General features: G+C 55.9%; 2 protein-coding genes across 2 annotated transcripts; both read left to right on the forward strand.

Annotated features, from left to right (window-relative positions):
- Positions 1-372: 372 nt before the first annotated feature.
- On the forward strand, positions 373-1,224 carry BESB_065070 (uncharacterized protein; the record flags this gene model as incomplete). Its single annotated transcript, XM_029364902.1, has 1 exon — positions 373-1,224. The coding sequence occupies one exon, from the start codon at positions 373-375 to the stop codon at positions 1,222-1,224; it is 852 nt and encodes a 283-aa protein (XP_029218485.1).
- A 3,311-nt stretch (positions 1,225-4,535) lies between these two features.
- On the forward strand, positions 4,536-23,675 carry BESB_065080 (uncharacterized protein; the record flags this gene model as incomplete). Its single annotated transcript, XM_029364903.1, has 34 exons — positions 4,536-5,549; positions 6,345-6,462; positions 6,812-7,069; positions 7,383-7,523; positions 7,840-8,185; positions 8,359-8,617; positions 9,022-9,142; positions 9,574-9,707; positions 9,819-9,947; positions 10,676-10,774; positions 11,009-11,121; positions 11,453-11,658; positions 12,039-12,170; positions 12,431-12,521; positions 12,862-12,966; positions 13,344-13,436; positions 13,703-13,847; positions 14,332-14,435; positions 14,600-15,111; positions 15,381-15,571; positions 16,184-16,435; positions 16,831-16,990; positions 17,402-17,503; positions 17,721-17,785; positions 18,126-18,234; positions 18,532-18,656; positions 19,155-19,358; positions 19,870-19,945; positions 20,377-20,485; positions 20,716-20,911; positions 21,265-21,929; positions 22,222-22,614; positions 23,122-23,257; positions 23,580-23,675. The coding sequence occupies 34 exons, from the start codon at positions 4,536-4,538 to the stop codon at positions 23,673-23,675; spliced, it is 6,999 nt and encodes a 2,332-aa protein (XP_029218486.1).
- Between the last annotated feature and the right edge of the window lie 1,512 nt (positions 23,676-25,187).

Below are 25,187 nucleotides of genomic sequence, written 5' to 3' on the forward strand. Positions count from 1 at the left end.
CGATCAACACCAACTCCGGAAGCAGGACCGAAGTTGTCCTTCGCGGTCAGGCGCATACCTTGATGGCAGCGAGCTACCCGTAGGGGAGGGAAGTAGATTTCAGATGAGTTGCGTGTTGGTGGCGCTGCTGTTGCCATGTGCTGCTAATCAAAACATCCATTTCGAGCATCCCTGGTTACCGGTCGTGCGCGAGCTGGAGGGTTCCTCAGCACCGGGACGAAGACGCAAAATTGCTGCGGCCTGCTGCGGCCTGGCCATAGCCAGTGGAGCAGTAGGCGCTAAGGCAAGAGGTGTCCTTAGGTCCGGCAAAGAAATCCAAAAGAGAGACTCCATCGCTCCTCTAGCACACCCCTTTTCCGAAACTAAATCAAGATGGTAAACTACTACAGCCAAATGGAGAGATCGAGGCATGCGTCGCACGCAGACGAGGACTTGCACGATTCTGCTGCCTTCAACGTCACGGGCTCTTCATACCTTCCCGTGGCAGAGGCAGACGCAACCATGACTATGGACCCATTTGAGGGAGAAGAGGATGGTCGTCTTGAAGAAACAAAAAGCCAACGGATGAGCTGGAGTGATCGGCGATTGCGCAAGAGTAAACGATCCACTCGAGGCGACATGCGTGGAGCTGGCTTTCTTATAGCGCTGCTCGCGTTGTCGACCTATGTCCTCAGACAGTTGTGGGCACCCAAGCTTTCATTTATGACTAAAGAGCGCGCGCCTGTGGACATGCAACTCATCTCGGTTGAAGCCGCTCAAGAGGCGGTCCTGGCGGCCCTGTCGGAGACTGAAGCCCTGATGAGGAATGACTTTTTCCAGCAGTATCTGAACACCGGCGATGGAATAACCCGAGCGGCACTGCTGACAGAACTGAAGGATATCGAAGCGTTTGCATTTGCGTCAGATATGCCCCAGGAGCTGTACGCACTGGCGTTGGAGCAGATGAACGCTCTGAAGTCAGAATTCGTGTGGCGAGCAGCCCGCGCGGAGTATGTTCGCATGAAGCGTATAGTTGGTTCCAGTGCTGGCAGAAGCCCGGCTTCAGCGTATAAGGAGTGGTTCCTCGAGACAGCGAAGACGATGGAAGAGAACGCTGCTCGCGAAGTCGCTGCGGTCGAGCGAATGGTGGCGTTAGACACTTTTGTGGATATTCGTCGGTGGACAGATGCGGCGAAAGAGGCCCGTGATGTGCAGAGGTGGGCTGCCACACTTCGGTCGCAGTGAGACCCGCCGCCGTGGAATGCTGGTGCTTGAGCAGGCAGCTATTTTATATCGCTCATTGCAGTAGACGCCTCGCAGGGCTAGCAGTGTGTCAGTTGCCAAACAACATGCGAAAGACAGCCTCGCGTTTGCGGGTTGGTCTATGATCGGGGATTTCGTGATGCGCAGGCGCTCCCGTGGGTTGTGCATTCCTGTGGAACTCTCCGCAACATCAGTGCTTCCACGACTGTATCGGGCATCGTGTTGTACCTGTTTTATATCGTGGGGTTTTTCGGCGTTGCCGCGTCTCTGGTTAAACAGGTGCCTCTACAGAATTCTCAAGATTCCTGTTCCGTAACGTCCAGGTGGGAGAGAGCGCTGGCTCCTCCCTTTCTTTGTGCAGAGTGTACGACGTTCTTGCATGTCGTTGCACAAAACGTGCCGGCGCACCACCCCGGCAGGGATGTGCAGGTGTGTTCTCGGCGCGACCAATACTGAAATGAAGGAGCTGAGATGCTGCCAACACTCATGCCTGTTACACGCTGACGCGGTACAGCGGCGAACTCAGTCGGCGTACCGAAATCGAAGGCGCTCGCGCTTTATGGGCCCTGCTGGCTTTCTGCCAACAGAGGCAGCGCTCTGCCGATGGCATCGTGCCGCCAAGCCGTTTGCTGTATCAATCTCAAGCTCCGCATCAGCGTGCCGTATGCGGTGTTTTCGTGACATCAAATGGAAACAGTGGAAGATGACCGGCATTTTCCCTTTCGCACGCCGTCGCCACTGTCGTCGATGTGGAATTTGGGTTGTCACTAAGAGGGTGGTTTCACGTGTACATCTTCTGCAAGCACCGTGCCTCCCCCAGTTTCTGCATGATTTCCAAACCATGTGCACAGGTCTCTTGGTTCAAGGCTTTGGTATCCGATTCGCAGTTCCTGGCGCTGGGCACTATCAGCGTTGGGGGACGATCCCCTTACTCCTGCCACCGTGCCCGCCCGCCTGAAAAAGCCTGCTCTCCTCCCCCTCCACCTTCCCTTCCCTGGTTCGCAACTGCGGTGGGCAGCCCCTATTCCAGTTGACTACATGAGCTTTGCACAGCGCTCTTGCTTATCCCGTGGTCAGTGTCGTCACCTGGAGGTTACACTGCTGGAAGTGTGAGAGAGACTTTCACGTCATGAGCATTCCTTTTCCCCCCCCCTCCCGCCCTCGGCGGCGCTATCCGACACCAGGACAGCAACGGCAGCTTTATCACACGCAAAATTTACCTGAATGATGAAGCATGAAAGGCCCTCACCAGCGAATGCTTGGATGTCGTGATAATCAGAAAAGCAGAATCTGCGCACCTTCGCATGGCGACGTTCATCGATCGGATCTAGATGTCGAGACTCCCTTCCGCCATTCCGCCGTTCAGCTGGAAGTGCGATTTAGCTGCCTAATGCAGTATTCATGCTCATTCGCCTACCGATCCAGCACGACATTCCGCCATATCCGCTTGATGGAGTTGTCGCGAAAGAACAAGATGCATATATTTCTTCGCCGTTATATATATGGTATAGTATTTTATGCCGCCGTTATTGTTAGCGTCTTGTATCCGCACTCGCCAGCACGTGCTTAGGCTGCGTCGTCGCATTGATCGGTTTCCATGTCTGCCTTCACGAGACAAGCGGGAGGCGGGGTGTCTGCGTCACTTCCGAGTGCTGGCGCAGGGCCTCTCAGCGGCTGCCTTGTGCCTGTCTGGTAGGATCGATAAAGCTACGACTTTCTGTGATGCGCGATAGTCTACACTCGCAAGCATCGATGGAGAGTGTCAAAGTTCGCGGCCCGAATAGAAGTTGTACTGTTTGATGGGGAACCGCAGAGGTTCCGCTGTCGTGAGAACAACATAAAAGTATGTAGCGCGCCATAGTTTCTTGGTGGCTTGAGCCGGGGGTCCTTCGTGTGAGTCTCGAAAAGGTTTCGTGCTGGGAGAATAGGTAGAGGTCTCCGCATCGACAAGAGAGACCAATACATACATGAAAGTGGCGTCATGGCGATTGGAGCGGGGACGTGGTCGCGAGGCTGTCGATGATTTCTGGAAGGGTGTAATGCTGTTGCTTTTGTGCCTCTAACAATTTATTGTTTATGGACCTTCAGGAGCCAGGGCGCGGTTCCCTTTCGGCTTCTTCTGTGGGTGTCTGCCTCGTCGCTCGGTGGTTGATGCGGAATTGTATGAACGGCCATGATGTTGAAGATGTTTTTCGTTCTTTTTTTTGCGTGCTGTTTTTTTAGGTCGCCTTCGCGTGGGGTACTTTGCATTTTCTCAATCATCGTCAGCCATCTTTCCCTGCGCAACGGCGGCGCGTTGCTGCCTCCTCTTTCTCAGGAACGCCTTTCCCCGTCCCTTGCTCCAGAGGAAGCGACCCACGTGGTGGGAGATGGGAAAGCCCCTAGAACACTTCTAATGTCCTGTAGCGCCGCCGTTGTCACTCGAAAACTCTTCACATTGGCGGTACAGATGTTAGCTTGACAGTCAGCTTCTTGTCTGACGCGCCTCGCAAACCCGCCAGTAGCCCTGGCGCAAAGCAGGAGTGCGTTGAGGGAACCCGGAGAGCAGGTGTGCTGCCAACGCTCGGCCCTCTTCTGACTTTTCTTCTTTTTCTCTGTGGCTTTTGGATGCCCAGCGGTTTAGAGAGCTACAGTTCAATTAATTTGTCATATAACGCAGTGTGCCTGCATCGGGCCACTGAGGGACTGTGCGCGCGAACGCGCGTAAAAAGCGCCCTGAAAACAGGTCTCTGCGGTGTCTCCCGTGTCGGCATGCTGCAGTGTGTCCGTATATTTGGTATTCACTCTCTTTTCCCCCCTCCGTCTTCGTTCGTTCCGCTTTTGCAGCCTCACCCCCTTTCTTCGCATTCGAGGCTGACGATGCAATTGCAGACACTTTTCTCTACTGTCGTGTGCATTTCAAGCTCGAGCGTGCCATGTCTTTATCAGACGTTGTGCAGTTATGCCTCTGCGTCCGCTGTCTCCTTCTGCGTTGTTTCCGAGTTCGCCTCCCTGATTCACTGCGGTTCAGCTCCACGTGACGTCCGCTGGTGTGCGGCTTCCATTCTTTCCGCGCTTTTTTTCGCTCTGGCTACGACTTGGGTGGAAAGGACCTGGAACTCGTTAGGTATATTCCTCGGACGAGCCGGGGAGCCGTTTTTCAAGCATCAGCTGGGGTTCCCTCGCATTCGGCTTCCTCAAGTGCCTCCGCAGGGGCCGCGTTTGTGTACGCGGGGCCGAACAGGACACGAGCCAGTCGACCGGTTCTCCGCTCTCTTCCCCGTTTGCCGCGCGACCGACAAACTCGCCTAGCGATGAGGGAGTTGGCGCCTGTGCAAGGCGGCGCGCGGCGCCGCGCCTCTCTTGTGCGTTCGTCTGGCTCTCTAGGGCGTCGCGCATGCAGCCCCAGCGTGGCGGGAGCCGCTTCTCCCTCCTGCCCTGTTCCCCAAGTCGTTGATGCGCGCACGTGCGGAAGTCTCTCCTCTTCTTCCCCTTACGCTGTTTCTAGCGCACCCGGCAGCTGCCTCGTCGCAATACCGGCCCGCGTCGTCTCGCGCCGCGCTGGCTCGCAGGTCGTGAGGCGCGTCTCCACGTTCACCTCCTTGCTCCTTCTCGCCTCGTCGGTCTCGCTGGCTCTCTTTTCGTCTGCGCCCTGCCCAAGCTGGCCCCCTACCTCGGCGCCTTCCTCCTGGCACCACCCGCCGGCGCTCGTCTCGGCCCTCGCGTTCAAGGCCTCCCCCGAGGGGCCGTCCGCGGTGCCTGCACACTCGGCAGAAGTGCGGCGCGAGGGCGCAGGGACTGTCGAGGAGGCGCTCGAGGAGAAGTATGCGCCGCGGAACTGCAAGTTCCGCCCGCTACCGCGGACGCTCAACGAGTTCGCGTACCTGAACTACAACGGCGACATCACTTTGGGCGACGTTTTCGGCTTGCCGGTCTCTTCGATTCTCCACGAGCAGCGCATATCCTTCTCGGTCGCGGGCTCGAAGGCCGACGCGAGCCGCGCGGGCTCAGGCGGCCCGAGGCGCGCTGTGCTCGCCGTGAGCGTGGAAATGCATCGCGACAACGTGACAGAGTTCAACCACCTCGAGCTCTATAAACGAACAAAAGACGAAAAACCCCAACCCGCGCTCTCCGCCTCCGAGGCCGCGGCCGCCGCAGACGGCGCCGGCGCCATGCAGGCCGCCCTGCGGAGACAGCAGGCCGTCGCGGTCGGCAGGCGCGTCGAAGGCGCAGGCGGGCCCCGCACCAAAGTCGTGCTGACTACGGCCTTGAACGACGAAGACGGAGACACAGTCTTTGATTTAGTGAGTCGAAGCAGGTGGCGGGAGGTGAGGGATCGCAAGGGGGGCGCCGGGGCTGATACGCGCGAGCCGCCAACACGCCAGCTGTGGAAACGCGGTGTGTCAATCCCTCTGAAGCCACGGACGCAAGATTAGGGTTGAGCGAAGGGGGGTGGGACGGAGACGGGTATGAGGGATGCTGTCGGATTGCATTTTGCCGCGAATGTTCCTGGCGAAGGCGGGCCTCGTGCTGGCGCGTAGAAAAGAGGCGGCGCCAGTGGGGAGACTGTTTCTGTGTCACGCGCAAATCTCCCAAACAGCCTCAACCTTCAGATCCGCATCACGCCGACAGAAGCTTTATAACGCATAAGACGGGATACTCGGGTTTCGGCCTTCCTGTAGGGGTAGAGAAGCCATGGTTGGCGAGACCTCAGATTCATACTCAGGAGACATGCGGCGAGTCCGCCAGCGCAGCGTCGCCCGCCTGCCTCGCGGCGACAGACGGTTGGACGGGCTCCGTCTTAATCTTCGAGTGCTGTGGCAGGGTGCGGCAGCCGAAATCCATTTGGTTACGCTGGGTAGTCTGGAGAGTCTTGCCTGCCGTCTCTGGTTCCCCACAAGGACGGGCAGAGCGGGCCTGGGCCCCGTCAGGCTCGTGGCCTCGCAGTGTCGTCCGCCGGCGGATGCGTCGTGGTTCCTGCAGCAACTCGTCGAGTCTCCTCAGGCTTCCTGCGCTGCTCGCTGTCGCTTCGCGCAGTTCCCGCTGCGGCCTTGCGTTTGCCCTGCGTAGTGTTTCTCAACCTCCTTGGTTGGACTGTCTTTGCCGCTGCTTGCGTGCTCCAGGTGTTTAGCTTCCGCGACTCGCTGGGCCGCGCGACCCTCACGGACGGAGAGAGCAACAGCCACTCGCCGCTCCTTCCCTGCTTCCCAGTCCGCCTTGACCTCGCGCTCGTGCCCATGGGTAAGCGACTAATCCGAGCCGTGGCGTCGGCAGAGAAGTTGGGCTCGTTGAGGCGGCGCAGGTGCAGGCCAGAGCCCTTCAAGCAAGAGAAGGGAAAGAGGGGGAAGGGGCGGGGGGGGGGGGGTGGGGCGCGGAAAGGTTCCGTTTGGTTTTCGTCGCAGTGGTCACGGCGTCCGCGTCTGCCTCGTGAGACCTGCCTGCACTGGTTTTTCTTTCTTGCCGAGTCGATGCCCAGCAAGTAGTCGATGCTGCAGGCGCTTATCTCCTTACTCTTTTCGATGCCTTGGCGTGCCCTTCCCTCGCAACTAAGGATTGCATGTTGTGTGTCTTCTCGCTCTACCGCCTTCAGACCGCGCGATATCGCACATGCCGAAGAACTGCCCGCTGCATTCCTCGCTACCGCCGCGCGACCGGGACGTGCTGAAGCTCGGCGAGGAGCCGCTGGTCCTGAACAACCCACCGGAAGTCCCCTTCGTCTTTGTCTACCGAAACGTCGACCCCTGGACGCCCTACACACGCGCCGTGTGGAACATGAGCATCGAAGTCCCGCGCAGGCTGCACCGCTTCGTTCGCCTCTTCTTCAGAATGTCCTTCCCTTTCGTCTCCGGTATGCGCATATGTACGACCATATCTGTGTAAAGCACGCTGAGTCGTATGTGCCGAGCGTGCGTCTCCCTCGAGGTATGAATTCGTGTCTGTAACATGGCAGGGGCGGTGCAGCGGTGCGGTTGGATGCCGCCTGGTGATCGCCTCATCGAGCCCTCCAAGCGTGTGTGGACGCCTCGTTTGTCGCATGCAAGCTTGCAGTTCGAGACCGGGTTTCTTCTGAGGCGGACGGGACTTCGCCGTCGGCCGACTCTCGCTGCGGGGTGCTCCATGCATGCCCGGCTTTCCGCGGTTGCTTCGGCATCTGTTTTCAGGTCCCCTGCAACTCTTGCTCGAGCTCTTTGACGACAAACTCCACCCCGACCCTGCGGCGACGGTGCCCCAGTGCGTCTTGGGCTGCATGGGAGGAACGCCGACCTTCAACGGCCAGTTATTCGACCACGCCATGCCCTCCGGTGAGCCATGCGCGCCTTGCTCCAGGCCCAGCCGCTGGTGCAGTCGAACGCTGTGTGTGTGTGTGTGTGTGTGTCGTGTTCTTGTGCATGCATGTCGCGGTTCTGAGTGGCTTGGTGTACGTCGCTGTCTGTTGGCGCTCCTGTTCCTCGCTCGCTGCGGACGGGCGGCGGTTTCCCCCGGTCCGTGTCTGCCGGATGTATTCGTGACCGCCGTCCTCTCCCCCCCTCAATCGAGTTGCGTGGCGCACTCGCGTGGCGGCAGTTGCCTCGTTTCGTTCGCATGCACACGACCCGTGCTGGGCGTGTCTGCGTGCAGGCTTCACATACAAGATTTGGATCATGGCGGGCGAGCCGCTCTTCCTCGAGCATCACTCGACGCAGTGCACGGAGTTCGACCTCGAGTACAAGGTCAACTACGAGGCGCGCCTCACGCCGTTCGAAGTTGGGCAGCACTCGTGGATGTGCAAATTTGCGCGACTGCCGGGGGAGTTTCACCAAATCGAAGAGCGCGAGGCGCAGCGCGAAGCGGCCTTCAAGAACTCGCAGAGCCACGTCGGCGCGGTCTACGCGCGCAGCCTCGACCTCAAGGACTGGTTCGGATTCCCCCCCGACGAAGTCGATGAGATGGCCCACTTCATCAATCTCCACATTCACGAGGCGAGGTGAGAGGGCGACGAAACTGAGACAAAAGAGGAAAGTCGGCCCTGGAAGGGACAGCGTGTGCTTGAGCCTTCGGCGCAGCGCGCCAAAGCCTCAGGCGGGGGGACGGGCGACGGTGGGCGCAGCCGGAAGGTCTTCACGACGTCCGCCGTTTCGTGTTCTGTCCACGTTTCAGCGACATCCGCGTCTCGCTCTACCAGTCCAACCTGCGCCTGCGGACCTCGCTCACGAGAAGCGGCGCGGACGAGCTCGAAGAACTCTGCAGGGAGCAGCTGCTCGGGGGAAGCGACAGCGGCATGGTCTTGCTCCACTGCCGCGTCTCCCCGGGCTCTTACCGCATCGCCTTATATGCGGAGTACCCGCTCGGAGGCGTGCCGCCTTGCGACGGGTTCTACATGCACTTGACAGTCCAGCCCCTCGCGCGCCTCAATGAGGTAGGCCGCCGCGCCGACTGCGTACCAGTTGTCTATTTATATGCCTCCGCATATGTGTATCTGTCTGTGTATGTTGTGCCTCTTTGAGTGTCTCTCATTCGCGTTGTCTGCCTTTTCTCTATCTATCCTTGCCTCTATTCTATTTATCATTCTTTCTTTTGGTCACTGTTTATGTATACCCACTGTGGAGGTAGACGGTCATCCGCGTTTGATTTTTCCTCCTGTGGCGTCGAGCGCTTCCTCGCCCGCCGACGCCTGCGCTATCCGCGAGGCGAGAGGCTCACCAGACTAAGCCGGCATCTGCCTCGGCGTGTCGATGCGTCTGTAGACATCCTTTCTAGGGTGCGTAGTATTGGGAGAGTCACGCCCGCATTTCCTCATGCACTTTTCCATCTGTGTTCCAGCGTTACGGCTGCCTGAATCGAGCCTCGTCAAACAAGGCTCAGCTGCCGCCTCTTTTGATTTCGCCAACTGGGCCGCCGCCGCTCGCCGCACCGCCGGCGTCCGAGGACGTGATCGACCTGGGTGAGTCGTAGCCCCCCCCCGAAGGCTTTCCCGATTATATATCTCTACCAGCTTATATATATATATATGAATACATATATATATATTTATATAGTGGTAGATAGACATGTATATGCGTTTGTGTATCGCCTCGCTGCGAGCGCAGCAGTGGCATCGCCGGCGCAGTTTGTGTGCTAGGTGCGCGATGGACAAAGCGGGGGGCTTCGGTTTCCTTCAGAAGGCAGACCGCGAGAGCGCCAGGCACGAGCCTAAAAAGCCCTCTAGCAGTTTGTGCATTGTCTGAAATGCGCCAGCGCATCAGACGCAGATGCACGTCGGTGAGTCGGCGCGCGTGGGCCATAGATTCATGACGCTGCGTCATGGCGTGGCGACCTCAATCATGGCTTTTGCATGAGCCCAAGGCCTGCGGCTGCGCTGTGGATCGTCGTCAGGGACTCTTGTCGTCACCGAGGAGGAGCAGTTCCGCACTTTCATCATGCGCATGCCGCCTCCGCCAGTGCAGATGGACAGCGCCTTCCGAACGGTTGCTAAGGGCCGCTTCTCTGTGGCAGCGTCGCTATCCCAGGTAACGCCCGCGTCCGCCTCGAGGGCTCTTTTCTTTTTTCGGCTTCTCATGCGCGGCATCGACCGGCGCAAAGTACATCCGAGACTGGTTGTGTTGCGCATCTTTCGCCAGGTTTACCTGCATGTGGCGCTGCTTTCTGACTTCGCCGCGGCAGACCTCGCGACGCTGATTCGCCGCGACGGCGCGAAGTCAGACGACCCTGGAGCGATTCACGTGCTCGCCTTCTCCCACGACTACCAGGTAGGGCGAGCGCGAGCCAAACGCAGTCGCCTCCTCAGCTCATTCATCCCACGTAGAGCCTTGTCTGCATGTACGGATACCAATATACGTGTATGTTTACGTGGATGTATATCCATCTATCTACCTATCTATATCTACCTATCTATCTACCTATCTATATCTATCTATCTATCTATCTATCTATCTATCTATCTATCTATCTATCTATCTATCTATCTATCTATCTATCTATCTATCTATCTATCTATCTATCTATCTATCTATCTATCTATCTATCTATCTATCTATCTATCTATCTATCTATCTATCTATCTATCTATCTATCTATCTATCTATCTATCTATCTATCTATCTATCTATCTATCTATCTATCTATCTATCTATCTATCTATCTATCTATCTATCTATCTATCTATCTATCTATCTATCTATCTATCTATCTATCTATCTATCTATCTATCTATCTATCTATCTACAGTTATGTGGTCAAGCGGACGCACCGCCGCCCGCGTGGTTCTCTCGCTGCTTGCCAGCGGACAGGGAAAAGGAGCACTCGTTCTAGAAACAAAATGCCGGATATTTATATATATATATATATACATGTCTTTATTTGTGCATGTGTGCGTGGGAGTTTCCGAATTTTCTGCTGACTTCAGGGCCATCCCTGTGTGACTCGCGTGCCGCCCGCAGCTGCATGCATCTGCTTTGTGGGTTCGATCTTTTTCCAGCATCTGGTTGGCCCGCTCGACGCCGGCGACTACACAGTCGAGATCGTCGCCTTGTCGCCTGCCACAGTGGATGAATCCGCAGCAAAGGTCGCGCAGGCGGTGAGTCACGCTCGAGACATCCCCGCCAGTCCTTGCTTCGGTCTCTGTCTCGCCATTTCATTGGTGGGTTTGCCTTTGTGTGGCGCCTCGCTCTGCGCCGCCTGCTGGCTAGCGACTCACGCTTCGCACTTTCGCTGTGCCCGTCTTTCCGCTGCGAGAAACGTGTTTCACAGTTGTTTATGATCGGGCGCCTTGTGCACGTCTGCTGGCATTGTGGATGGTTTTGTGTTTCAGCTTTGCATTCCGTTCATCGCCGACATGCGGCTGCGTTCTCGCGCGGGCGACAGCCTCCACAGCGCCACCTGGCTCTGCTCGCGTCAGACGCCGCACTTGCCCCGATACATCCGGTGAGCATACCCCTGTCCGTCGATCGATCATTTATACACATGTTTGCAATTTATATGTAGAGATATACATGTATAGATATATGCATGTATTCTCGTTTATAGTCGTACATATTGCCGTAGCCTGCCTTCCGTTTCCCTCAGAGATGCACATTCACATGAATATATGTGCATCTATATATCTACCCATCTATATATACATATACGTATACATGTATCTGTCTGTCTATCTATCTATATGTATTGAAGCTGGTTTTCGGGTCGCGTTTGCGAGGACGTGCGTGCGTGCTGCGAGGGGATCGAGTGTTGCATCTGAAGTTTGCTTGGCTTTCAGCGGTGAAGAAGGCATGGAGGTGACGTTGGACAAGGAGTTTTTGCTGCCTGGGAGCGGGCACCAGCACCTGCACGTCTTCATCCCGCGCAACTCGATTCTGAAGCTGCACGTCCACTCCGCACACAGCGGCGAGCCGCGACTCTCTATCTACCCAAAGGATCACCCGCAGGACAAGCTGGCGGAGGCCTACACTGACCTCTTCCTCGGTTAGTGCGCAGGCCCGCAACCCTGCCGGCGCGCGAGTCCATCCACGCGACGGGTTCCGCCTGCCGGAGGCTTTGCAGTTCTCGAGCTGCGACGCGCGAGCGTTTCGCAATAAACGGTCTATCTGCCTAGCTGCTTCTGCATCTTTCCATCTTTCCATCTATCTACCTACCTGTGTGCATGTCATATATCTATCTATATATCTGTCTATGTGTCTATTTATGGTTCTGTTTATCTGCCTATCTATATGTCTGTTCATATGGGTTTATCCCCGCCTACGTGTATCTGTATATACGTGTATATGTGCCTCTTCATGTTTGCCTGTGTATGCAAGACGGACTGTGTTTGATAGATTCTCTTCTTTGGTTTCTTTTTTGCGCAGAGGCGGACGTGGAGGGCGAGTACATCATTCGCATGCATTTCCCGCTCGGCTCGACGTCGCTGCCGACCTGTCCCACAGTGCGGCTTCATCTGGTTCTGACTCCCAAAGCTTCAATTCCGAAGTGCCCATGGGGTGCGTCACAAGAGCGCCTTTTCCTGGCTTCGTTTATGCGGGGACATCGCGAGCTCTCCTAATTCTCTTTATCTGTCTCGCTCTCGGTATGCAGCTGACCGCGCGAAGCCTCTCGGTGAAGAGACGTGAGATTTGAATGCCAGCGCTTGTGCAACAGATATGCATGCATCCCTACCATGCACAACGAAACCCAGCGGCGTGGACATCGGCATGTATGCATCTACGCTGAAGCGGCCCTGCTCTGGCTTCTTCCTTTTCAGCGCTGCAAGGGTCGCTCTCGCACGAGGCGCTGAAAACGGCGGCAGAGGCGCACTTGCACTCGACGCTTGACGCTGGCATCTTCATTCCAAAGTAAGGTGCCTTTGTCCTCCGCTAGCCTCAAGTTGTGATCCTCTTCTTACCGTCGGCGGCCTGCGGTTGGTGTTTTTAGCATCTCGGTCTTTCTAATTTTGCGTTATTTGCGTCATTTGATGCGGCTTCCTCTCAGAGGTGGCGTGGCCTCACGTTTCCGGTATTTCCGGTGTTTCGTTCTCGTTATCACTCTGCCTTTATTTGCCGTGTACGCGAGGGCTTTACGGCCTCCGCCTGTTGTCAGTTGTTTTCCCCCATCAGCGCCCATACTTCTTCTGTGTGTTTCGGCGAGGTTGCTCCCGTCATCTGACCCCACAACTCTCTTTTTCTGTGGATCCAGACGCATCGCGCCGCACCAGTTCGAGGTCGCAGCCCCGCGAGACTTTTGGCTGTCTCCTTCGCTGCATCCGGAGTTTTCGTTCGTTTCAGATTCCCCAGGGACGAGGTAAGCGGCGGGCGGCGGGAGGGCATGGACGGCAAGGATGCGCCCCTTTCTGCGCTTTGTGTCCTCTAGTAGATTTGTCTTCAGCCCCATGTCCTAGGTCTAAGAATGGATCGCCAGGAGTCTCGGCGCGTCCGCAGACCGCCCGCAAATACGTGGATAGTACGTGTCGTGTTTGCCGGATTCCTGTTTCGCTTCGCTCCTCTTCCCTAGCTTTACTTGCATATATATATATATATATATATATATATATATATATGGATATACATATGGAGGTGCCATCTGTGTATTTGATTATCGTAGCGATTCATCGATATCTAGGCTTTTGCCCTTCCATGCGATGTTCCTTGTGCGCGTGTCCTGGTCGATTATTTTCGCAGCGTCCGCGTGGAGGTCGTCCTGCATCCGCCGTGGCTGCCCGCGCAGCTTCTTCTCTTCAAGAAGGACAACATGGGCCTGCGTCGCAAGCCCGAGTACGCAGTCGATCCTCGCGCACTCTTCGCCGCGCCTCTGCTCTTACCTTGCCTGTCGCATGTGATCTACTATATCTACATATAGATGTATATGTGTGTGTATATGTATGTATACGTGGTGTATGGTTATAGAAGCATATGCAAGTGCCCACTGTGTTTGTTCCCCACTCTGTGGTCTTGTGTTGGGTTGTCTTTGGCCGCCTACATCATCTCGTTTGCCTGTCTATTTGATTAGCATGTTTTTTGTGTTTCCTGTCTGCTTGCAGGGCCGTGTCGCACGTCATTCAGAATCGGCTGTTGCTCTTGACGACAGACGTCGGTCCAGGAGAGTTCCTCCTCCAGCTGAAGATTTACGACGAAGTGGACGTGCGCACCGAGCACCTGTGCGCCCATGCCACGATTCACGCAGAGGTGAGGGCGGCGACTCGACTGTGTCGAAACACGCTTTTTCTGCCCCGCCCCTCGCTCTTTCTGTATGCTGTCCAGCGGCGCTGCCTCTGCATCGCCTTGTATCCCTTCATTGCTTTGCGAAAAGAGGCGCTAGGTTGCACATATCGCTGCGCGGCGGCGAGGCGCTTGCCTCGTGTGTGAAATATGCGCGTGTCTCTCGCAATGGTATAGAAAAATGACTGAAGTCTTCAGACGGGATACGGCTGAGATATTTGGGCGAACACCTCTTCCTCGTGTCTGGGTTGACGCGCAGAGAGGGACGAGACCGGCATCTTCTTCAGATGTGTGGCAGGGCGTAGGAAGGATTCGAAGCTTCCTCGCGACGCGGTGCTTACCGCATTTTGTCTCCCCTGGCAGTGCTGAGTAAGCCGTCGGGGTGTCCTCTACCACATTGAGGTGGAGCGTTTGACGCCTCTCGAACGATTGTGTTTTTCTGTTTTTTCAGATCGGCGACACTGACGAGGCCTCCGTGAACGCGCTGCGAGCCGAGCTCTTGAGTCTCCCGGACTTGATGCCTATTGAGCCGCCGCTCTCCTCCTTTAACCGACGGTAAGTCTTTGTGTTTCAAGCGCTCGGTGTCTCTAGTGACCCCGCCGCGCGGGCCTGAGCACTCGCCTTCGTTTTTTGCTTGACGCCTAGGCTTCGGGCGTGAGAGTCAGTGCGCTCGGCGATTGCTTCTCTCCACTGCGTTCTCGATATGTCTGTTCTCTCAGCGGCTGGGCGAATTCGCCGCACGTCTTCGCGACGTCGGTGTTTCAGTTCGATACGGCGACGCCGACGACAGCGATCGCAGGCGCGGCGAAGGCGGGGGCGGGGGGCTCGACGCCCTCGCTGCCGGGCGCGGCGAGCGGCCGGGACTTGGTGCTGCTGCCCAACGCACCCGCGACGGCCCTCCAGGTGGACTCGCCGACGGTGCTTCGTATTGCCTCGGAGCCGGCTGTGCGGTCTCGCGACAAGCTGCTCATTCGCGTGTTTGCGCGGCGCGACGAGGAGGCGAGCAAGCCCCCTCTCCCCACGCCGACGCTCAGCGGCGCCCCGAACCCGCCTGGGGCGATACGCCCTGAAGCCGCATCGGCAGGCGTCGTGGCCAGCCAGGGCGGCGAAGCGGCGGACGCGCTGAACTTCAAACTCGTTGAAGAAGCCGACAGCTCCCTCCTCGCCGTCCTTCAGCCCGGCGCATACAAAATCGCCTACCAAGCCGAGGGCCCCTTTCTCGTCACCATCGGTACCCGCCAACCTCGAGGAGCGAAGCATTTTAGACATGTCGCTGTGTACTTCGTGGGGAGGAGACATATACAGATAAATATTTATATATCTGCCTGAGCGTGAATTCGTTTGCAGACGCAAGCAGGCACGGTCATGTGCAGCGTCCCGGTTCCACTATACACATCCACTTCACATCTGTGGGACACTGACTGAACGTAACGGGCCCCATATATTTGTATATATCACATACACCGCCTTGGGTTTCCATCTGTTTTTCTATTTTTTTAGGAATGTCGTCACTGGCGAACCTGCGCGAAGATCTTCTCTACCACCCGCCGCAGGCGGTCGGCGGAACGGACGCGCTCGACACGCCTTGTCTCGCGCGGCCACCGACCTTGACACTCCCGTCGCCGCTGCCCTTCTACTTCGAAAGCGAGACATTTGACATCAAGCTTCAGCCATCGTTCACGCAGCAAGAGGTTCGGAAGCACTCACCGGAGTCTGCCTGCCGCGGGCCGTGTTGACTCAGAGTCGACACGCTTGTGCCTCTGTGCCTCTTGTCGCCTGGAGCCGCCCGGGGACACAGGCGGGTCTCGCACGTCCGTGCCGGATCGGAAAAAATAGGCACCAGCTTTCACATAGATAGCAAATTAAGGCATTACGTTGATCCAGTACACGATTTACGCAGCCATAGGCTCTGAATCGATGCCTTTCTACTTCCAGAATAGACGCTTGGGCCGCAGGCAGTCGCGTGGTGTCTGGGCCCGCGGGTTCGCGTTTGCTCGCTTCCCTGCGTCGGCTTTGGCTCGGCGTGCACAGTAGGACTCTCTCTTTCTGTCCTCTCTCTGTGCCTTTCTCTCTCCCCCTTCGTCTTGCCGTTTCCGCGTGCCTGACGACTCTCCGCTTGTCTCCGTCCGGCCATGCGTCTGTCTCTCTCTCTTGTTGCAAGGCGGATGTAGGTGCGCGCTCTTGTTTCGTGCCCTCGAGCGACTTAGTGGACATTTATTTCGAGGCCGAGAGGATAGACGGGGCGGCCGCCGGGTCTCTCTGTTCGCTGCACGCGTGTGAGTGTCTTTGGTGCTTCTCTGCAGGGCGAGTTGATGACTGTCCCGTTTCAGCTGACGACGCCGTCCGTGCTGTACGTGGAGGCCGGCTCCAACTTTCTTTTGGATTTCGTGAAAGTCGGCGTCCGCGTCGAGGAGGGTACTTGGATCGGCGAGCAGCGCGGCCGCGTGAACTTCCTGCGGCTCATCCTCGATCCGGGCGTGCACTACCTCCGCATCTTGAACGCCCACGCCAACAACTCGTACAAACCTGAACGCGAAATCAAATCCGCAATCGACGTAAGCCTCGCAGAAACACAACGGGACGACGATCTTTGCGTGCATCGGGGCAGACGCCGAGACAGACGTGGCCCCTGCCACTAAGCAGACGTGCAAGTTGAGGCGTCTCTGTCTATATTGATATACGTGGTCTTTTATATAAATGTACATGCGTATATACGCTTATATTCCTAGACACATATCTCCACATGTACATGTTTATATAGACCCATAATATGTATAAGCATATATATATATATATGTATATATGTGTGGAGTTGGAGGAGTCGGCGGGCATATAGGGGGATCGGCCGCCTTTTTTTGTCGCGATACGGTTGAAAGAAACAGACTGCAAAATATCTCATGTGTTTGCGGGTGTCTGCCGCCCGCGTCCCGCCGGTGCGTTGCATTCACAGAACCAGAGATGCCTTCACTTCTCGCTCAAAATCAAAGTCGTCGCAGTCAGTTATGCAGGCCCAGACGCCGACGCGGAAGGCGCAGAGAGCTGCTTCTCCTATGGCGCCATGCCTCTGCCTCTCGACCTGCACAGCGCTGATGGCGGAAGCGCTGCCCTAGGTAAACGTACAGATATATATATATATATATATATATATATATATACATATATGTATGTGTATACTATATTATGTTTTTTTTAGTTTAGACTTGTCTAACATGCAGCGATCCATGCACTTACTGTTTTCGTGAGGTATCTCGCCTTTGACTCTTCGTCCAGGCATCGGGGGCTGTGCTGCGCAAGCGGACGACTGTCCTTCGTTTTGATTTCTTTGCGTTTTTTGCCCCTGCATATATATATATATATATATATATACACCTGTTCATAGATTCGTGTGCCTTTGCTCATTTGCGCGTAGTTTTTGAGGCGTCAAGGTCTGCGCACCGCGGTGCTTTTGATCAACGTGTGTTGTCAGGTGCAGACCCTGTTCGTCCGCACCACCGTCCATTTTGGATTTTTTTCTGTGTCAGGCGGTCCGGTGGACGCGAACGGTCGGCTGCTGCTGCGAAGCAAAATCGTCCTCACCGACGCGAATGGCGGCGCGATGAAACGAGTCGCCTTCGACACGAAAGGTAGGCGTTCCATTCTGTCACAAGGGCGTATTGCAGCCGATACATGCGCTTCGCACTTCTGCTTTGTTTTCTTTACCAAGAGAACAGCTCACGGGCAAATACAGAACTATATATATATATATATATATATATATATATATATATATAGGGTTTAGGGTTTAGGGTTTTATATATATATATATATATATATACGCTTGCGTATATGCGTTGCGCTCAGGGAAGAACTTGGTGATGAAACTCGGTGTCTTCTCCGAGGAACGCGACCGCACCGTCATCGTTCAGGTAAGGTTCTCGCCGCCTCTGTCGAATTCCGCAGACTGGCAGAGGGTGCGCTGTGCTTCGGAGGTAGTGTTGTTCAAAGCCCGACTACATGAGGCTGAGTACGGGGGCCCTTTTCTCATATATATATATATATATATATATGTAGGACCATATTTACCTGCATATATGGCTCTCTGTGTTTACCTGCGTGCCTGTGGATATACATGCACGGTTCCATGCTCTCGCTATTTTAGCGTGCGTGGGGGCGGTGTGGCGGAGAGTCGAACCTTGTTTGATGCCGTGGGTGCGTGGCGAGAGACTGAGCGACGGAAACGCGTCCCTATGTTCTCTACTTTTTCAGGTCGAGGACGCCCACTCGCTCCCTGTGGCACCTGTGCACGACTGGACCATCAACGACGGAGGCTACGAGAAGCTCTTCGAGCTCGACGGCCAAAAACGGAAGTACAACGGTGAGCACAGCACCGACTCTAAACCCCAAACGCATCTGAAACGTGTACAGATACATATATTCATTTGAAGGGATTCATATGTTTTCATCTGTCTGTCTATTTTGTTTGCGTATCCATGCGCGTCTGCGTTGGGTGTGAGGGTGTACGCGTGCACTGGGCCACGCAGGAGGCGCGGGTGTCGGTAGGATGTATACGTGACTCCGCATTTGCGTGCCTCTGTGTGTGGCGCTTCGCTCCAAGTAGTTGGGCGGTGCACGCGTTGCCTCGCCGCTCGGCTTTTCCCGGCTGTGTTTTCAGCGCTCGACGACAGCTCGGTATTCTTCCTCACTTTCCGCGTCGACCGCTCTGCAGTGGCCGGCGCGGCGCCCTGCGCGGTCTTCGACCTGGTCCTGCAGGTCATGCCTCTGGAAGACAAGCGCAAGGTGGGGTTTCCGGTGTAGCCTGCCGCGCCGCTCCGGAGTGCCTCCGCGCGGGGGGCGGGCGCGCGAGCGCCTCCGCCTGCAGTCTGGAGCTTTGTGTCTCTGTGTCGCTCTGCATCGTTTGCATGCACGCTTGCGTCTCGCGCACAGCGCTCGTAGCTGGCGTCCGTCGTAGACTTGATCCCCGCGATGTGGGCCCGCGGCCTCGTTCCGCCCTGCGCCGCGCCCCTGAGCCGGCGCTCTCTCGCTGCTGGTGCGTGCGCATGCAGAGTGCGTCCAGGTGCCACGTGTGCCGACACTGTACGCAGTCGTCGCAGCCTCTCGCGCTGCTCTCTCTTTCTCTCGAGTAGACTTGCTGGGCATGCGTTGCCACGTGTGCGTCAGTGCAGGTTGGTAATACTCGTTTACATCAAGGTGTGGAGGGTTTTTTTTCTTACAGTGGGCGGTGTGTGACTTAGGCGGCTCAGTGTTTCTGTGGCGTTTTTTCTGTCTCGCCATCAGATGAGTCAGTGCCCAGCGAGCGGCAGTCTCGGTCTGCCGGTCGTCGGCTTCCCCCACTTCTTCCCGCAGGGCGCCGTTCGCGCCGCGACTGAGCGAAGCGCCTCGTTCCACACCGGCCTTCAACAGCACGTGAGCACTCCGCTCACGGCAGTCCGCGAGCCGCAGGACGGATTCCTTGTCGAGATCCCTTTCACCCTTGCAGAGGTAAATACTCGCCCTCAAATCATGAGCAACGCGTATGAATACATACACATGCAGCCCTTCATACATACATTCATATTTATGTATATATATATATATATATATATATATATATGGTGAGGGTGTGTGCGTCAGTGTACTGTGGTCTTTTCACCGCTGCAGGGAGCAGCCGTAAACGTGAGTGGACAGAGTTCACTCTGCATGCATGTATGTATATTTATATATGTGTATAAATATATGAATCATGTGCGTACGTGTCACCGTATTGCAACGCGATTTACAGGGAGTTCTTCATGCCGTTTGAAAAGGACGATCGCAGAGGAAGGAGGCAAACTCGCCCTTTGGACTAAACTAACGCTTCATAGCAAGTCGAAGCGGGATACCTCACCGTTGTAGTGCGCGGCGGTGTCTGACCGGCGCGACTGGCGTGTTCGCAGTCGTCGTTCCTTTTTACTTTTTTTGTCCGCATGCATTCCTAGTTTCGAACGCTTGCGCGCACGGTTTCGGTGTTCAGGAGTCGTTCATTCTCACCGAAGTTCACTACAACTTCTTTCTCTCGCACATCGAAATTGATGTCGTCGAGGGCGGTGGTCAGCCCTCCAGCCACGTGAGCCTCCCCGCCAGGCCTACCTCCTCGGTCTGCCAGCGTCCGCGGGATGTGTCGAGTCAGTTTCTTTGGGTTATAAGTCTTTCCTCTAGTCATTAGAGCGCCGTTTCTTGCCGACATGAGTTTTTTAGTGAGCCTCCGGGGACACAGCCGCACTGCCTGCGCCACGAGAGACGTTGGGCGTACCGCTAGGCCATGAATGCGTCCGCTTGCGAGAAAAACGAAGCTCGCTTCTTTCATGTGCATGGGGGCGACATGCCAAGCTAGACAACACCTCCGGCGGCGTCTCTCTCATTCAGGTACTCACACTCATACCACATGCATATGTCGAATTTCGTTTTCACGTTCGCCTCTCTCTGGTGTCACCGTGTCTGTGCCGGTCGGTTGGTTTTCCTTTGAATCAACGTCGTGGAGTTTTCGGTGTTTTTCAGCGCGAAAGCATCTCGTTCGGCGAACTCGACTTCATCAACCAGGGCCGGCATCCGCTCAACACCCGCCAGTGGGTAGCCACCCAACTGGAACCGTGAGTGCTGAGAGCGGGTAGAAAACCTTCAGTTGTTTTTTCCGAAGAGCGACGCCACGCTCGCCTAACGCTGCGCAACTTATACGCCTGCAGGCCGCAAACCGCTGGTCGTTGCATCGAGGGGCGGATGTATATATATATATATATATATATATATATATATATATATATGTATGTAAGTATAGTGTGTGCAGGGCGTATTCAGCTGTGTGTGTTTTGTTCCTCTTCAGCGGCAACTACGTCTTGCGGATTGCGGATGACCACTACGGGAGTCACTTTCCCCGCATGCCGGGGCAAGGCGATCCTTGCTTTCCACTGAAATTCCAGTTTCAGGTCTTCTCGCTCGCATCGCATCATACGCGTCCCACGGTCATCGGCATCCACCCTGATCCTTCGCTGCCGGTTAAGTACGGGCAAGACTTGCTGGTAAGCGTCGCACAGATCCTGCAGCCCGAACGCTGGTGTCGACAGGACGCCAACTTAGTATTTCGGCAGAGTGCGACAAGTTCTAAGCCTGCATGCATGTATATGCATGTCTTTGCATACGTACGTTGTATAGAGAATGCCAGCAGTCGTACGTTCATGTTGACGCGTCCACGCAGCAGTCGAGAGTTTCCTGGCGTCCCTTTTCTTAGCTACGGCGTCCTCCCCTGCAGGACGACGCCTCGCACGTGAAAATATGTGTGAATGTAGCCTGCGGCCTGCTTTTGAGCGGGGACGATTTAACGACAGGGCAGATCTTGCCGGATTTCTCTCCTTCTTCTTGGCACTGTCTTCAGATTTTAGTTCGCCTTTCGACGCCGCCGTCGGTGGCTGGGCAGGGCGCAGAGGCGAGTGACACTGCGCGCCGGTCTGCGTACCTTTTCGGGAAGAGCGGCTTCACGCTGCACGCGACGCACTTTGCAAACCTGGACAGTTTTGACGAAGCGTACGAGGAAAGGCTCGACTTTGCAGGTCCCGCACAAGCTGGACAGGTCGGCGGCGTTGTATGGTCGTTCCTGTTTACGGCTGACAAGCTCCAGCGGCTGGGCAACAGCGCCAAGTTCGTCCTCGAGTTCACCAGCAAACACGGCGGGGAGCCGTATACGTTCGGCATCCTGCGTTCCGGTGTACGTACACCCGACGGGACGGACTGGAGCAGCAGTGACGAGGCCGATTACGTCACCGAGGTCAATTATACGTTTCTGTCTCCCGGCGCCCTCCGCGAAAACACGCCCTGGGCCAGCGGAGACCTCGCGCCCTACGCGCTCCCTAAACCGGCGTCCTCTTCGTCTACCTCAGGCGACGTGCGCGCAGAGGCATCACAGGCGACGCCAAGCGCAAGCGGCCCTGCGGGCGCGGCGTATAGTCGAGAACAGGAGGCGCCGCGTACCTCAACAAGATTCGTCAGACAAGAAGACGGAGGCAGCAGGCCGCCCGTCGAGAGCGAAGTGGTCAGAGAGCTGTAAGTCTGAGCAGAAAGGCGACGAAATCCGAGAGACCAGAAGAGCCCGCGCCAGCACGTTACTGTGTCAAGTCACAGTATCCTGGCCTGTCTATCTACGTGATTATGTTCCCCCCCTCACCCGAGGGACCTGACCCTTTGTCGCCGCTCGTTCGCCTCAACAGGAGCTTTGTGGGGTTTGTGCGTGTCGCATGTTCTTTTTACCTCCGGCTGTCTTCCGGCAGTGGCTTCCCGGCCCCTTTTGCTCGGCGTGATTTACGTTTTTTTCGCTGCTCTGCACGTTTGTCCAAAGGGAGCGCGTGTCGTTGTCGCCTGCGGCCGCGGTCTCGGACTATCCTTCGCGCGCGCCGCTGATTCCGCCCAAGATCTCTCGAGACGCGCTTCTGATCGAGGACGACGAGGCCTCCGAGGCCCGGAAACCTCCGCGCACGACACCGTGGGACGCAGCCGACGAGGACGGCGACGGGTTCGGGTTCGATCCCTACAGCCGCTCCGCGCACCCGCTCCCCCCGGGCGCCAGCGACGAGGCGAAGGCGTCTGGGTTCCATCGCGCAGGCAAACGCCGCAAAGAAGAGGCGCGGCAGGCGCGACGGAAGCGCGCGGGGGATGACGAGGAGGACGAGGACCTCGGATGCGACCCCGGCATGATCTGGAACGATGTCACCAACGAGTGCGAAGATGCTGGGTAGGCACACACGGAGGAACCGCGAACGGGCAGCCAGTATTGCCGTTCCGCAGCCCGGCGGGACGAGGGCAACCGAGTGGCGTGTCTTGTGAAGAAAAGTGTGACGTATTTCTTGATACACACGTACAGAGCACACTCATATATACATACATCCATACATACATGTATACAAACAGACATAGACATGCATGCATACGTACATATATACGTACATATTTGTAGCCGTAGAGTGAATATGGGCGCGTCTGCGTGCATGTTTCCAAGTGGAGTCGAAGGCCGTCGTTCCAGTCCTTTTTCGACTCCTTCGAGTCTCAGCTCGACGGGATTGTCATCGGCTCTGCACCCAAATCCCCGAGTTCACTCTCACCCGTGAACGTGCCCGAGAGCTCGCAGGAATGGGTACATGCATTAACGTGTATGCTTGTTCATCCATAACTATATATATATATATATGGTTGTATTTCGAAACGAGAGAAGTCCGCGTGTGTTGTTGGATGCTGGTTTCAGAGACGACGAAGGCCCAGCGATTTTGTTGCTGTTCTTCGTCTCCGCGATCGGCGTGGTCGGGCTCCTGCTTCTCTCGCGTTACGTGCTGCGGAGGCGCACGAAGAGCGACCCTCGAAGCACATACCGCATCGCCAGGGTACGTCGCGGAGCACCGTCCAGCTCTGCGAGGCGTGACGCCGACTATCGCGTCCTTCTGTGTCCATGCGTCTGTGAAGTATTTCGCGCGCGGCGTCGGGATACATCCACGTAGCTGCCTCTGCGAGTAGCCCCGCTCAGCGTACACATGCGGGGTAAAAAAAAGGCAGTCCATCCTCGAGATCGGGCCGCAAGCGTCGTTCCTCGAGGAGCTCATCGTCAAATGTGGAACTGCTGCAGCAGTGAAATACGTATACGCGCCTGCTGCTTTCTTCGACGCACAACTGCTTTGTAGCTGAGGCTCTTCTTACTTTTCTTTCCAGGTCGACTCAGCTAACTCTGATACCTCCGACTTTCTTCCGCGACGAAGTGGGAGTGGATTCGCGAGCTCGAGCCTGTCCGACGACGATGAAGTCTAAAGCATAGTCGCGCCCGCCTCTATATACCTTTCGTCGAGCCTGCATTCGGATACTTGCTGCGTATGTCTCTTTTTTAAAGCCTCTTGGCGCCGTCTGGCGATCTGAACTTTCCAGGCTTTCTCTCTCCAAGTGCCTCTTCCGTGGCGCCGAGCCGCGTACCGCGACGTTCTCACCCCCCCTCATTCCTCTCGTCTCTTTTGGCTCTGCTTTGCTGTCTGATTTCCCTGCGGGCCGCTCCTCTGATGAATCGCGGCCAGAACACACGACCTGAAGCCTGAGTTGCATGCCTTGAAACTCTAGGAGAACAGTCACAAATATGCGTCCAGGCAATAACATATCCACGCACATACATAAATATGTATACTTAAAAACATGCGTCTGCACATACATATATGTTTATTTATTTATGCGTGGTACGTGGGCAGCTGTAGCTCTGACGGGATGAGAGGACGTCGGTTTTTGCCTTAGTGTCCATAAAACGACGCGTTGTTGACTAAGCAGGTGTGTAGGCCGTGAAGATGAATCCGTGCTTTTTGACCAATCTCGTGCGGGCTCGTGTTTTTGGGGTGTTGGATGTCGCCAGACGAAGTTCGTCTTTTTATCACTCTTGGGGTCCTTCATCTGTGTAGGGCTTGCAGTACGTTTTCCACGTCGACGAGAACTGGGGTATTTTCTAACAGTTTTGTCCCTGTAGCCAAGGCCCTGAAGTTGTCCTCATTGGAGGGCCCCTTCTGGCGCCGCGACCCTGGGTTCGGGTCGCTCGAGTCTGCCTGGAAGGCATCCGGCCAAACAAAGACCTTCAAAATCTGAAACATCAGTCCAACTCGTAATATATACCTCCCAGAAAAAAGCTGATAATTTATCAGCTGTTGAGTCCACATACTAGGCAGATGCAGGCACACAGATATGTACAGGTGTGAGCACATCATTACGCACATTAGGCAGAACGCGTGTAGACCAGCAAAAACCTCTGTTTGCTGTACGTATGTCGTCTTTGTTTGGCACTCTTCGTGCATTTCGTTTAATGTCGCGGCCGAACTGCCGCGTCCTTGTTCCTTTCCACCTTCGGACATGTCGCTGCTCGAAGCCGGCGTGTGGCGAATGCAAGCTGCAGTGTTTCGCACATCGCTTTTTGTTTAGTGGTGTTTTAAATAGGAACCAGCAGGGCTATCACTGTGAGAAGAGTCTACATCATATTTGGATATTTTCGGTGGACGGCTGTGTCACTTCCCGCTCATTACAATGTTCGTCCCCTCGGTTTCCTGCCGCCCCCTGTCAACACAGTGCCGCAGGGTCCTCAGAACTTCTGTGCCGCTTCCAGTACTTCACCATAGCATGGAATATCGGCAACCGATTTTTGCGTCGCATCAGGATGCGGTAGGACGCCGCTTGGCTGGCCAGCGGTGAAGTTAAGACGTCGGCAGCGTGCGGTGAGAAGTTAGTTTGTTCGGGTCAGTGCATCTTCGGAACCAGCGCACGAAAACTGTGGCCGCAGTGTGGGTTGGCACCGCT

This window comes from Besnoitia besnoiti, chromosome VI (genome assembly GCF_002563875.1).
Source record: "Besnoitia besnoiti strain Bb-Ger1 chromosome VI, whole genome shotgun sequence".
NCBI classification, from domain to species: Eukaryota; Apicomplexa; class Conoidasida; order Eucoccidiorida; family Sarcocystidae; genus Besnoitia; species Besnoitia besnoiti.